Below are 14,092 nucleotides of genomic sequence, written 5' to 3'. Positions count from 1 at the left end.
GTATCCCATTTCTCACCCCGCCGACGTCCCCCGTTGTCACCCCTGCAGCCCCCGCAGCCACCGGGCCGTGCGGCGCCGGGCCCGGGCCCAGCTGTAGAGCGGCCGGTAGCCCAGGTAGCCCCGGGCCTTCCCGGGCCTCACGCTGAAGGCCGTGGAGGCCACGGCCAACGTGTAGCCATTGAGCAAAGATGGCCCCGTCCCCGTCACCGCGGCCACCAACGGGGCCAATAGGGCCAATATGGGCGGGAGCCACCGCGGGGACACCCAGGGTGGCCTCGTGTCCCCCCCGGCCGCCGCCACCAGCCCCGCGTTGAAGGCGTCGTAGGAGGCCGCGGGGGAGCCGTCGTAGCAGAAGAAGGCCAGGCCCCACGGCGACCCCGTGGTGGCGTCGTCGTTGTCACCGTTGTCACCATCGTCGTCGTCATCGGGGTCGTCGTCGTCGTCCGATGAGCTGGGGGGGGCTTGGGGGGTCTTGGTGGCCTCAATGGTGGCCCCGATGGCCTCAATGGTCTTGGGGGCCTCAATGGTGGCCCCAGTGGTGGCCTCAATGGTCTTGGTGCTCTCCATGGTCTTGGTGGCCTCAATGGTGGCCCCAATGGTCTTGGTGGCCTCCATGGTCTTGGTGGCCTCCATGGTCATGGGGGCTTCAATGGTAGCCCCAGTGGTGGCCTCAATGGTCTTGGTGGCCTCAATGGTCTTGGTGGCCTCCATGGTCTTAGTGGCCTCAATGGTGGCCCCAATGGTGGCCTCACTGGTCTCAATGGTCTTGGGGGCTTCAATGGTGGCCCCAGTGGTGGCCTCAATGGTCTTGGTGGCCCCAATGGTCTTGGTGGCCTCCGTGGTGGCCCCAATGGTGGCTCCAATGGTGGCCTCAGGGGCCTCAATGGTCTTGGTGGCCCCAATGGTGGCCTCAATGGTCTCAGTGGCCCCAATGGTCTCGGTGGTCTCAATGGTCTTGGGGGCTTCAATGGTGGCCCCAGTGGTGGCCTCAATGGTCTCGGTGGCCTCAATGGTCTTGGTGGCCTCCATGGTGGCCCCAATGGTGGCTCCAATGGTCTTGGTGGCCTCAATGGTCTTAGAAGCCTCAATGGTCTTGGTGGCCTCAATGGTGGGTCCAATGGTCTTGGTGGCCTCAATGGTGGCCCCAATGGTGGCTTCAATGGTCTTGGTGGCCTCAACAGCCTTGGTGTCCCCAACGGTGGCTTCTTTGGTCTTGGTGGCCTCCTTGGTCTTGGTGGCCTCCTTGGTGGCCTCCTCGGTGGCCTCCTCCCGCAGGGCTGCCCGGGCCACCAGCAGGTGCATCCAGGCCACGTTACCTGGGGGGACACGGGGGGTGTCACCAAGGGGACCCAGGGGACACTTAGGGGACCCTTGGGGACACCCAGGGGACACCCAGGGGACACTTAGGGGACCATTGGGGACACTTGGGGACACCTGGGAGACCCTTGGGGACACCCAGGGGACACTCGAGACCCTTGGGGACACCCAGGGAACCCTCGGGGACACCCAGGGGACACTTGGGGACACTTGGGGACACCCAGGGAACCCTCGGGGACACCCAGGGGACACTTGGGGACATGCAGATGGCACTTGGGGACACCCAGGGGACACTCAAGAGACCCTTGGGGACACCCAGGGGACCCTCTGGGACACTTGGGGACACCCAGGGGACACTTGGGGACATGCAGGTAGCTCTTGGGGCCCCTTGGGGACACCTGGGAGACCCTTGGGGACACCCAGGGGACACTTGGGGACACTCAAGAGACCCTTGGGGACACCCAGGTGACACTTGGGGCCCCTTGGGGACATGGGGCAACCCTTGGGGACACCCAGGGGACATTTGGGGACCCTTGGGGACACGCAGGGGACAATTGGGGACACTGGGGCCCCCCCAGGTGACACTTGGGGACATCGAGGACCCTTGGGGACACTGGGTGACCCTTGGGGACATTGGGGACCCTTGGGGACCCCTTGGTGACATTTGAGGACATTGGGAACCCCCAGGTGACACTTGGGGACACTGGGTGACATTGGGGACCCCTTGGTGACATTTGGTGACACTTGGGGACATTGATGATGTCACCGCTCACCCGCGTACACCCGGCTGTGCTCCGCCCCCGGGGGACCCTTGGGGACATTGGGGACCCCCAGGTGACACTTGGGGACACTGGGTGACATTGGGGACCCCTAGGTGACACTTGGGGACATTGGGTGACATTGGGGACCCCTTGGGGACATTGGGGACCCTTGGGGACCCCCAGGTGACACTTGGAGACATTGGGTGACATTGGGGACATTGGGTGACCCTAGGGGACATTTGGGGACATTGGGGACCCCCAGGTGACACTTGGGGACATTGGGGACCCCTTGGGGACATTTGGGGACCCTTGGGGACTCCCAGGTGACACTCGGGGACATTGGGTGACACTGGAGACCCCTGGGGACATTGGGGACCATGGGGGACCCTTGGGTGACACTTGGGGACATTGGATGACCCTTGGGGACATTGGGGACCTTTGGGGACATTTGGGGACCCCCAGGTGACACTTGGGCGACCCTTGGGGACATTGGGTGACCCTAGGGGACCCCTAAGTGACACTTGGGGACACTGGGTGACATTGGGGACCCTTGGAATCACTGGGGACACTTGGGGACACTGGGTGACACTTGGGGACATTGGGGACCCCTAGGTGACACTCGGGGACATTGGGTGACATTGGGGACCCTTGGGGACATTGAGGATCCTTGGGGACCCCTAGGTGACACTCGGGGACATTGGGGACCCTTGGGGACCCCTAAGTGACACTTGGGGACATTGGGGACCCCTAACTGACACTTGGGGACATTGGGTGACATTGGGGACCCCTTCAGGACATTGGGGACCCTTGGGGACATTGGGTGACCCTAAGGGACATTTGGGGACATTGGGGACCCCCAGGTGACACTTGGGGACACTTGGGGACATTTGGGGACATTGGGGGACCCCTAGGTGACACTTAGGGACACTTGGGTGACATTGGGGACCCCCAGGTGACATTTGGGGACATTGGGTGACCCTAAGGGACATTGGGGACCCTTGGGGACCCATTGGTGACACTTAGGGACACTTGGGTGACATTGGGGACCCCCAGGTGACACTCGGGGACATTGGGTGACACTGGGGACCCTTAGGGACATTGGGTGACCCTAAGGGACATTTGGGGACATTGGGGGACCCCTTGGTGACACTTGGGGACATTGGGTGACATTGGGGACCCCGTGGGGGCACTGGGTGACCCTAAGGGACATTTGGGGACATTTGGGGACCCCCAGGTGACACTCGGGGACATTGGGGACCCTTGGGGACATTGGGTGACACTGGGGACCCTTGGGGACATGGGGTGACCCTAAGGGACATTTGGGGACATTGAAGACCCCCAGGTGACACTTGGGGACATTGGGGACCCTTGGGGACCCCTTGGGGACATTTGGGGACACTGGGTGACCCTTGGGGACATTGGGTGACACTGGGGACCCTTGGGGACATTGGGTGACATTGGGGACTCCTTGGGGACATTGGGGACCCTTGGGGACATTGGGTGACCCTAAGGGACACTTGGGGACATTGGGGGACCCCTAGGTGACACTTGGGGACATTGGGGACCCTTGGGGACATTTGGGGACATTGGGTGACCCTAAGGGACATTGGGGACCCTTGGGGACCCCCAGGTGACACTCAGGGACATTGGGTGACACTGGGGACCCCTTGGGGACATCGGGTGACCCTAAGGGACATTTGGGGACATTGGGGACCCCCAGGTGACACCCGGGGACGCTGATGACGTCACCGCCGATGACGTCACGGCTCACCCGCGTACACCCGGCTGTGCTCCGCCCCCGGGGGACCCTTGGGGACCCTTGGGGACATTGGGTGACATTGGGGACCCTTGGGGACATTGGGGACCCCTTGGGGACATTTGGGGACACTGGGTGACACTCAGGGGACATTGGATGACACTGGGGACCCTTAGGGACATTGGGGACCCCCCAGGTGACACTCGGGGACATTGGGTGACACTGGGGACCCTTGGGGACATTGGGTGACATTGGGGGCCCCGTGGGGACATTGGGTGACCCTAAGGGACATTTGGGGACATTGGGGACCCCCAGGTGACACTTGGGGACACTTGGGGACATTGGGGACCCTTGGGGACATGGGGTGACCCTAAGGGACATTGGGGACCCTTGGGGACCCCCAGGTGACACTTGGGTGACATTGGGGACCCTTGGGGACATTGGGTGACCTTAAGGGACGTTTGGGGACATTGGGGACCCCCAGGTGACACTTGGGGACACTGGGTGACACTGGGGACCCCTTGGGGACATTGGGGACCCTTGGGGACCCCCAGGTGACACTTGGGGACATTGGGTGACATTGGGGATCCCTTGGGGACATTGGGGACCCTTGGGGACCCCCAGGTGACACTTGGGGACATTGGGTGACATTGGGGATCCCTTGGGGACATTGGGGACCCTTGGGGACATGGGGTGACCTTAAGGGACGTTTGGGGACATTGGGGACCCCCAGGTGACACTTGGGGACATTTGGGGACACCGATGACGTCACCGCCGATGACGTCACGGCTCACCCGCGTACACCCGGCTGTGCTCCGCCCCCGGGGGGAGGAGCCGCAGCCGCCCGGCCCCGCCCCCCCGGAGCAGCCGGGCCAGGAGGGGGTGACGCTCCCCATAGACCCCGGTGGGGCGGAGGGCGCAGGTGCGGAGACGGCGACCCCCGGCGACCTATAGAGACCCATAAGTGACCCATAGAGACCATAGGGACCCATAGGGACCCATAGAGACCATAGAGACCCATAGGGACCCATAGGGACCCATAGAGACCTATAGGGACCCATAGAGACCCATAGAGACCATAGAGACCCATAGAGACCCATAGAGACCCATAAAGACCTATAGGGACCCATAGAGACCCATAGGGACCCATAGAGACCCATAGGGACCATAGGGACCCATAGGGACCATAGAGACCCATAGAGACCCATAGAGACCATAGAGACCCATAGGGACCCATAGCGACCCATAGGGACCCATAGAGACCTATAGAGACCCATAGAGACCCATAGAGACCCATAGGAACCATAGGGACCCATAGCGACCCATAGAGACCCATAGGGACCATAGAGACCCATAGAGACCCATAGAGACCCATAGGGACCCATAGGGACCCATAGAGTCCCATAGGGACCCATAGAGACCCACAGCGACCCATAGAGACCCATAGGGACCCATAGAGACCCATAGAGACCATAGGGACCCATAGAGACCCATAGAGACCCATAGGGACCCATAGAGACCCATAGAGACCATAGAGACCCATAGAGACCATAGGGACCCATAGAGACCCATAGAGACCCATAGGGACCCATAGAGACCCATAGGGACCCATAGGGACCATAGAGACCCATAGAGACCCACAAGTGACCCACTGAGACCCATAAGTGACCCATAAGTGACCGAAACGGGACCCACAAGTGACCCACAAGTGACCGATCCACCCCCTGGCGACCTGCGACCCACAGAGACCCATAAGTGACCCACATGTGACCCACAAGTGACCCATAAGTGACTGAGTGACGCACAAGTGACCCCCGAGTGACCCCCAAGTGACCGACCCGGACGCCTGGGCCCCTTCCCGGACACTGGGGCCCCTTGTGGATCCCACCCGGACGCCTGGGTCCCCCCTGGAACCCGCCTGGACGCCTGGGCCCTTAAAGGAGCCTGGATGCCTGGGCCCGCTATGGGGCGAGCCCGGACGCCTGGGCCCATCCCGGACTCCCGGACCCTTCCCGGACTCCCAGACCTCTCCCGGACGCCTGGGCCCCTTCCTTGATCCCACCCGGACGCCTGGGCCCATTAATGGAGCCCAGACGCCTGGGCCCATCCTGGATCCCTCCCGGACACCTGGGCCCCTTCCCGGACTCCGAGACCCTTCCCGGACGCCTGGGCCCCTTGTGGATCCCATCCCACCCGGACGCCTGGGCCCCTTCCCAGATCCCACCCGGATGCCTGGGCCCCTTGGGAGGTTATTGGGGTCCCCCGGACGCCTGGGCCCCTCCTGGCTCCCTGAGACCCTCCTGGATCCCACTCGGACTCCTGGGCCCCTTCCCAGACTCCCGGACCCTTCCCGGACTCCTGGACCCTTCCCGGACGCCTGGGCCCCTTCCCGGACGCCTGGGCCCATCCCAGATCCCACCTGGACGCCTGGGCCCATCCCGGACTCCCGGATCCCACCCGGACGCCTGGGCCCTTAAAGGAGCCCGGATGCCTGGGCCTGCTACGGGGTGAGCCCGGACGCCTGGGCCCCTTCCCAGACTCCCAGACCCTTCCCGGACGCCTGGGCCCATCCTGGATCCCTCCCGGACGCCTGGGCCCCTTGTGGATCCCATCCCACCCGGACGCCTGGGCCCTTCCCAGATCCCACCCGGACGCCTGGGCCCCTTGGGAGGTTATTGGGGTCCCCCGGACGCCTGGGCCCCTCCTGGCTTCCTGAGACCCTCCTGGATCCCACTCGGACTCCTGGGCCCCTTCCTGGACCCCCAACCCCTTCCCGGACTCCTGGGCCCTTCCCGGACTCCTGGGCCCCTTCCCGGACGCCTGGGCCCCTTCCCGGACTCCTGGATCCCTCCCGGACTCCTGGGCCCCTTCCCGGACTCCTGGGCCCTTCCCGGACGCCTGGGCCCTTCCCGGACTCCTGGATCCCTCCCGGACTCCTGGGCCCCTTCCCGGACTCCTGGGCCCCTTCCCGGACTCCTGGGCCCTTCCCGGATTCCTGGGCCCTTCCCGGACGCCTGGGCCCTTCCCGGCTCTCACGGTGGCTCCGTTGGCGTCCAGCACCAGCCGCTCGGCCTGGGCCTTGCTCAGCGGGTAGGGGTGCGAGTGGTGGACGGGGTAGGGGGTGTCCTCGTCCCCCCTGCGGGGACAGCGCGGACGTCACCGCCCGGTGACACCGAGGGGGCCCCGGCGTCCGGGAAGGGGCCCAGGAGTCCGGGGAGATGGGAGGGGATGGGGGAGGACCCGGACGCCTGGGCCCCTTATGGGGTTGTCCCATCCCGGACGCCTGGGCCCTTCCTGGATCCCTCCCGGACGCTTGGGCCCCTCTTTGGATAAACGCCCATCCCGGACGCCTGGGCCCCTTCCCGGATTCCCAATCCCCATTCCCAGATTCCCGGTCCCCATTCCCGGATTCCCGCTCCCATTCCCGGATTCCCGGTCCCCATTCCCAATCCCCATTCCCAATCCCCATTCCCAATCCCCATTCCCAATCCCCATTCCCAATCCCCATTCCCCATCCCCATTCCCAATCCCCATCCCCATTCCCACATTCCCATTCCCATTCCCCATTCCCTTCCCCATTCCCTTCCCCATTCCCAATCCCCATTCCCAATCCCCATTCCCATTCCCCATTCCCAATCCCAATCCCCATTCCCATTCCCCATTCCCATTCCCCATTCCCAATCCCCATTCCCATTCCACATTCCCAATCCGCATTCCCAATCCCCATTCCCATTCCCAATCCCCATTCCCAATCCCCATTCCCACTCCCCATTCCCAGATTCCCGGTCCCATTCCCAGTCCCCATTCCCGGATTTTCCCCATTTTCCCACCTCACAAACGGGTCCCCCCTGGTGTTGGGTCCCACCACCTCCATGCTGCTCGTGTAGACCAGGGCCCCCCATTGGATCCCATTCCCACATTCCCAATCCCCATTCCCAATCCCATTCCCAATCCCCATTCCCATTCCCCATTCCCAATCCCCAATCCCCATTCCCACATTCCCAATCCCTATTCCCAATCCCATTCCCAATCCCCATTCCCAATCCCCATTCCCCATCCCCATCCCCAATCCCATTCCCGATCCCCATTCCCACTCCCCATTCCCATTCCCAGTATTCCCATTCCCATTTTCCCACCTCAGGAACGGGTCCCCCCTGGTGTTTGGTCCCACCACCTCCATGCTGCTCGTGTAGACCAGGGCCCCCCATTGGATCCCCATTCCCGGATTTTCCCGCATTTTCCCGGATTTTCGCGGGTTTTCCCGGGTTTTCCCGATTTTCCCGGTCCCCATTCCCAGTATTCCCATTCCCATTCCCAGTATTCCCATTTTCCCACCTCACGAACGGGTCCCCCCTCGTGTTTGGTCCCACCACCTCCATGCTGCTCGTGTAGACCAGGGCCCCCCATTGGATCCCCATTCCCGGATTTTCCCGGATTTTCCCGCATTTTCCCGGATTTTCGCGGGTTTTCCCGGGTTTTCCCGATTTTCCCGGTCCCCATTCCCAGTATTCCCATTCCCATTCCCAGTATTCCCATTTTCCCACCTCAGGAACGGGTCCCCCCTGGTGTTTGGTCCCACCACCTCCATGCTGCTCGTGTAGACCAGGCAGGTGACGCCCCCCGCGCGACACCCGGCGATGACGTTGAGGGTCCCTGGGGGCGGGGCCTCAACGTGACCCCCGGGTGACCCCCGGGTGACCCCCAGGTGACCCCCATGTGACCCCATGTGACCCCAATGGGACCCCCTGTGACCCCAATGTCCCCAATGTCCCCCCATTGTCCCCAGTGTGACCCCAATGTGACCCCCATGTGACCCCCATGTGACCCCAATGTGACCCCCATTGTCCCCAATGTGACCCCAATGTGACCCCCTGTGACCCCCATGTGACCCCCGGGTGACCCCGTGACCCCAATGTGACCCCCATGTCCCCAATGTGACCCCCATGTGACCCCCTGTGACCCCCATGTGACCCCCGGGTGACCCCCTGTGACCCCAATGTGACCCCCATGTCCCCAATGTGACCCCCATGTGACCCCCATGGGACCCCAATGTCCCCAATGTGACCCCCATGTGACCCCAATGTGACCCCAATGTGACCCCCATGTGACCCCAATGTCCCCCCATTGTCCCCAATGTGACCCCCATGTGACCCCCATGTGACCCCCATGTGACCCCCATGTCCCCCCATTGTCCCCAATGTGACCCCAATGTCCCCCCATTGTCTCCAATGTGACCCCCATGTGACCCCCATGTCCCCAATGTCCTTCCATTGTCCCCAATGTGACCCCAAGATGACCCCAATGTGATCTCATGTCCCCCATGTGACCCCCATGTGACGCCAATGTCCCCAATGTCCCCTCATTGTCCCCAATGTGACCCCAATGTGACCCCCATGTGACCCCATTGTCCCCAATGTGACCCCCTGTGACCCCCATGTGACTCCAATGTGACCCCATTGTCCCCAATGTGACCCCCATAGGACCCCCATGTGACTCCATTGTCCCCAATGTTCCCCCATTGTCCCCAATGTAACCCCAATGTGACCCCATGTGACCCCCATGTCCCCCCATTGTCCCCAATGTGACCCCCATGTGACTCCATTGTCCCCAATGTTCCCCCATTGTCCCCAATGTGACCCCAATGTGACCCCCATGTGACTCCAATGTCCCCCCATGTCCCCAATGTGACCCCCTGTGACCCCAATGTGACCCCATTGTCCCCAATGTGACTCCCATGTGACCCCCATGTGACCCCCATGTGACCCCAATGTCCCCCCATTGTCCCCAATGTGACCCCAATGTGACCCCAATGTGACCCCCATGTGACCCCCATGTGACCCCAATGTCCCCAACGTGACCCCAATGTGACTCCCATGTGACCCCATGTCCCCCCATTGTCCCCAATGTCCCCTCAATATCCCCCATGTCCCCCTGTGCCCCCATTGTCCCCAATGTCCCCTTGTCCCCCCATCTCCATGACCCCCCATGACCCCCAATGTCCCCCCATATCTCCCATCCCCCCCATTGTCCCCAAGTCCCCATTGTCCCCAATGTCCCTTCATGTCCCCCCTTGTCTCCCTATTGTCCCCATTGCTCCCAATGTCCCATATCCCCATATTCCCCATGTCACTTCATGTCCCCCCATGTCCCCCATTGTCCCCGTGTCCCCCCATTGTCCCCAATGTCCCTCCATGTTCCCCTATTGTCCCATTATCCCTAATGTCTCCCGTGTCCCAAACGTCCTCCCACGTCCCCAATTGTCCCCATGTCCCCAATTTCCCCCCATGTCCCCAAGTCCCCCATTGTCCCCCCACTGACCCCAATGTCCCCCCATATCTCCCATGTCCCCATTGTCCATGTCCCCAATGTCCCCATTGTCACCAATGTGTCCCCATTGTCCCCATGTCCCCCATGTCCCCAATGTCCCCATTGTCCCCAATGACCCCATATCCCCCATTGTCCCCATATCCCCTATTGTCCTCATTGTCCCCAATATCCCCCCATGTCCCCATGTCCCCCCATATCCCCCAATGTCCCCATTGTCCCCAATGTCCTCAATGCCCCCATGTCCCCCATGTCCCCATTCTCCCCATTGTCCCCCCGTTGTCCCCATATCCCCCACTGTCCCCATTGTCCCCATTCCCCCCATGTCCCCCAATGTCCCCATGTCCCCCATTGTCCCCAATGTCCCCATATCCCCTATTCCCTCCAATGTCTCCCACTCCCCCCATGTCCCCATTGTCACCAATGTCCCATTATCCCCATTCCCCCCATTGTCCCCATTGCCCCCATGTCCCCCATTGTCCCCATGTCCCCCCATATCCCCCAATGTCCCCATTTTCCCCATGTTCCCAATGTCCCCATTGACCCCATAATCCCCAATGTCCCAATGTCCCCATGTCCCCCATTGTCCCCATTCCCCCCAATGTCCCCCATATCCCCAATGTCCCCCCATTGTCCCCTATTGTCCCCTATTGTCCCCATGTCCCCCCATATTCCCCAATATCCCCATTGTCCCCATTCCCCCCATTGTCCCCCATATCCCCAATGTCCCCCATATCCCCATTGTCCCCAATGTCCCCATTCCCCCCATGTCCCCCATTGTCCCCATTCCTCCCATTGTCCCCATGTCCCCCCATATCGCCCAATGTCCCCATTGTCCCCAATGTCCCCATTGTCCCCATTCCCCCCATTGTCCCCCCATTGTCCCCATTGTCCCCATTCCCCCCTTGTCCCCCATATCCCCAATGTCTCCATTGTCCCCAATGTCCCCCATTCCCCCCATGTCCCCCATTGTCCCCAATGTCCCCATTGTCCCCATATCCCCCATTGTCCCCGTTACCCCCCATTGTCCCCATTGTCCCCAATGTCCCCCATTCCCCCCATGTCCCCCATTGTCCCCATTCCTCCCATTGTCCCCATGCCCCCACATATCGCCCAATGTCCCCATTGTCCCCAATGTCCTCCATGTCCCCCCAGCTCCCATTGTCCCCATTGTCCCCATGTCCCCATATCCCCCATTGTCCCCCATATCCCCCATTGTCCCCATGTCCCCCCATATCCCCATTCCCCCCCATGTCCCACCCTGCACGTTGACCCTCCCGATCTCCTCGGCGCTGGCTCCTCCCCACACGTCGACCAGGGCGGCCGCGTGGAAGGCGACGTCGGCGCCGGCCAGGACGGCGGCAACGGGGGCGGCGCGACCCACGTCCCCCCGCACGAACCGGACCCGGGAGCCTGCGGAGCCGCCCGGACGCCTGGGCCCTTCCCGGCCTCCTGGGCCCCTTCCCGGATTCCTGGCCCCTTCCCGGCCTCCTGGGCCCCTTCCCGGACTCCTGGGCCCCTCCCGGACTCCTGGGCCCTTCCCGGACGCCTGGGCCCCTTGGGAGATTATTGGGGTCACCCGGACGCCGGGGCCCCTCCTGGCTCCCTGAGACCCTCTTGGATCCCACCCGGACGCCTGGGCCCCCCTGGACCCCCAACCCCTTCCTGGACGCCTGGGCCCCTTCCCGGACGCCTGGGCCCTTCCCGGACTCCTGGGCCCCTTCCCGGACCCCTGGGCCCCTTGGAGGGTCATTGGGAGTCATTGGGGTCCCCCGGACGCCTGGGCCCCTTCCCGGATCCTACCCGGACACCGGGGCCCCTTGGGAGGTTATTGGGGTCACCCGGACGCCTGGGCCCCCCTGGAGCCCCAACCCCTTCCCGGACGCCAGGGCCCCTCATGGGGTCAATCCCGCCCCGAACGCCTGGGCCCCTTTCCGAGATCCCACCCGGACGCCTGGGCCCCTTGGAGGATCATTGGGAGTCATTGGGGTCCCCCGGACGCCTGGGCCCTTCCCGGACTCCTGGGCCCCTTCCCGGACTCCTAGGGCCCCTTCCCGGACTCCTGGGCCCTTCCCGGACGCCTGGGCCCCTCCCGGACTCCTGGGCCCTTCCCGGACGCCTGGGCCCTTCCCCACTCACCCCTGGGCCCCCGGGCCAGGCTCGGGTCGATCCTCTGGTCGAAGATCCGGAGTTCCCGGAGTTCCGGCTCCTGCTCCAGGATCAGCTGGACCAGGTGGGAGCCCAGGAAGCCGCAGCCGCCGGTGACCACGAAGACCAGGCCCTGCCCGGACGCCGGGGCCCCTCAGAGCCCGCCCGGACGCCTGGGCCCCTCTTGGATCCCAGCCGGACGCCTGGGCCCCTTCCCGGACGCCTGGGACCCCCTGGACACTGGGCACCCCCTTAGATCCCACCAGGATGTCGGGGACCCCCTTTGGATCCCACTCGGACGCCTGGGCCCCCCATTCGTCCCACCCGGACACCTGGGCCCTCCCGGACGCCTGGGCCCCCTTTGTACACTGGGGACCCCCTCAGATCCCACTCGGACGCCTGGGCCCCCCATTCGTCCCACCCGGACGCCTGGGTCCTCCCGGACGCCTGGGCCCCCTTTGGACACTAGGGACCCCCTCAGATCCCACCCGGACGCCTGGGCCCCTCTAGGACACCTCGGGCTCCCCTCCCCTCCCCCCGCAGGAAGGGCCCAGGCGTCCGAGCCGCCCCCCCCCCTCCCCCCTGGCCATTTCGACCGGGACCAAAGTCCAAAAGTGACCACGGAGCCGGGGGGGGGTCCCGGACGCCTGGGCCCCTTCCCGGGCCCGGAACCACGAGCGGAACCGGGAACCTAAAGGGAAAAGGGGCCCAGGAGTCCGGGAAGGGCCCAGGAGTCCGGGAAGGGGCCCAGGAGCCCGGGAAGGGCCCAGGAGTCCGGGAAGGGGCCCAGGAGTTCGGGAAGGGGCCCAGGAGTCCGGGAGGGGCCCAGGCGTCCGGGCTACCTTGCCGTCTCCTCCCGCCATGGTCCCGGTTCGGTCCGGTTCGGTTCGGTTCGGGGTTATGGGGGGAGCGGAGGGGCCCAGGCGTCCGAGCGGCTCCTTCCGTAGGCGCCGCCCGGCCCCGCCCCCCCGGGGGGAGGGGCTCGGACGCCGGGGCCCCCTGGCGGGGCCGGTCAAGGCCGAAGAGGGGCCCAGGCGTCCGGGAGGGGGGGCGGGGAAAGGGGAGGCCCGGACGCCTGGGCCCCTTCCCGAGCTCCTGGGCCCTTCCCGGACTCCTGGGCCCCTTTTAGATCCCACCCGGACGCCGGGGCCCCCTTTAAATCCCACCTGGACGCCTGTGTCCCCCTTGGATCCCACTCGGACGCCTGGGCCCCTTCCCGGACTCCTGGGCCCTTCCTGGACACCTGGGCCCCTTTGGACACTGGGGACCCCCATGGATCCCGCCCGGACGCCTGGGCCCTTCTGGGATCCCACCCGGACGCCTGGGCCCTCCCGGACGCCTGGGACCCCCCCGGACGCCTGGGCCCCCTTTAGATCCCACCCGGACACCGGGGCCCCTCATTCATCCCGCCCGGACGCCAGGGCCCCATCCCGGACTCCTGGGCCCCTCTTGGATCCCACCCGGACGCCTGGGCCCCCTTTGGACACTGGGGACCCCCATGGATCCCGCCCGGACGCCTGGGCCCCATCCTGGACGCCTGGGCCCTCCCGGACGCCTGGACCCCCTTTAGATCCCACCCGGACGCCTGGGCCCTTCCCAGACGCCTGGGCCCCCAATGGGGAATCCCCCAGGTGCCCCCAGGGTTCTGGGTTAGGAAAGGGGAAGGGGGAAGGGCCCAGGCGTCCGGGAGGGGCCCAGGCGTCCGGGGAAGGGCCCAGGCGTCCGGGAGGGGCCCAGGCGTCCGGGTTGGGGGGTGGGGTCAGGGTTAAATCCGGTTCCGTCCCCG

The 14,092-nt window shown here is 64.3% G+C and overlaps 1 protein-coding gene across 1 annotated transcript; it reads right to left on the bottom strand.

Moving 5' to 3' along the window:
- Positions 1-300: 300 nt before the first annotated feature.
- LOC148590531 (uncharacterized) lies at positions 301-13,169 on the bottom strand (the record flags this gene model as incomplete). Its single annotated transcript, XM_088538954.1, has 8 exons — positions 13,149-13,169; positions 12,298-12,439; positions 11,419-11,571; positions 8,379-8,487; positions 6,871-6,970; positions 4,629-4,782; positions 1,215-1,316; positions 301-1,037 (listed from the first exon to the last, which is right to left on the bottom strand). Coding segments are annotated over exons 1-8 (1,518 nt in total), but the record flags the coding sequence as incomplete, so codon positions are not given.
- Between the last annotated feature and the right edge of the window lie 923 nt (positions 13,170-14,092).

This window comes from Tinamus guttatus, unplaced genomic scaffold (genome assembly GCF_059628265.1).
Source record: "Tinamus guttatus ecotype Peru unplaced genomic scaffold, ASM5962826v1 Tinamus_guttatus_pri_ptg001278l, whole genome shotgun sequence".
In the NCBI taxonomy this organism is placed as follows: Eukaryota; Metazoa; Chordata; class Aves; order Tinamiformes; family Tinamidae; genus Tinamus; species Tinamus guttatus.
This window is presented reverse-complemented; position numbering and strand designations above follow the sequence as displayed.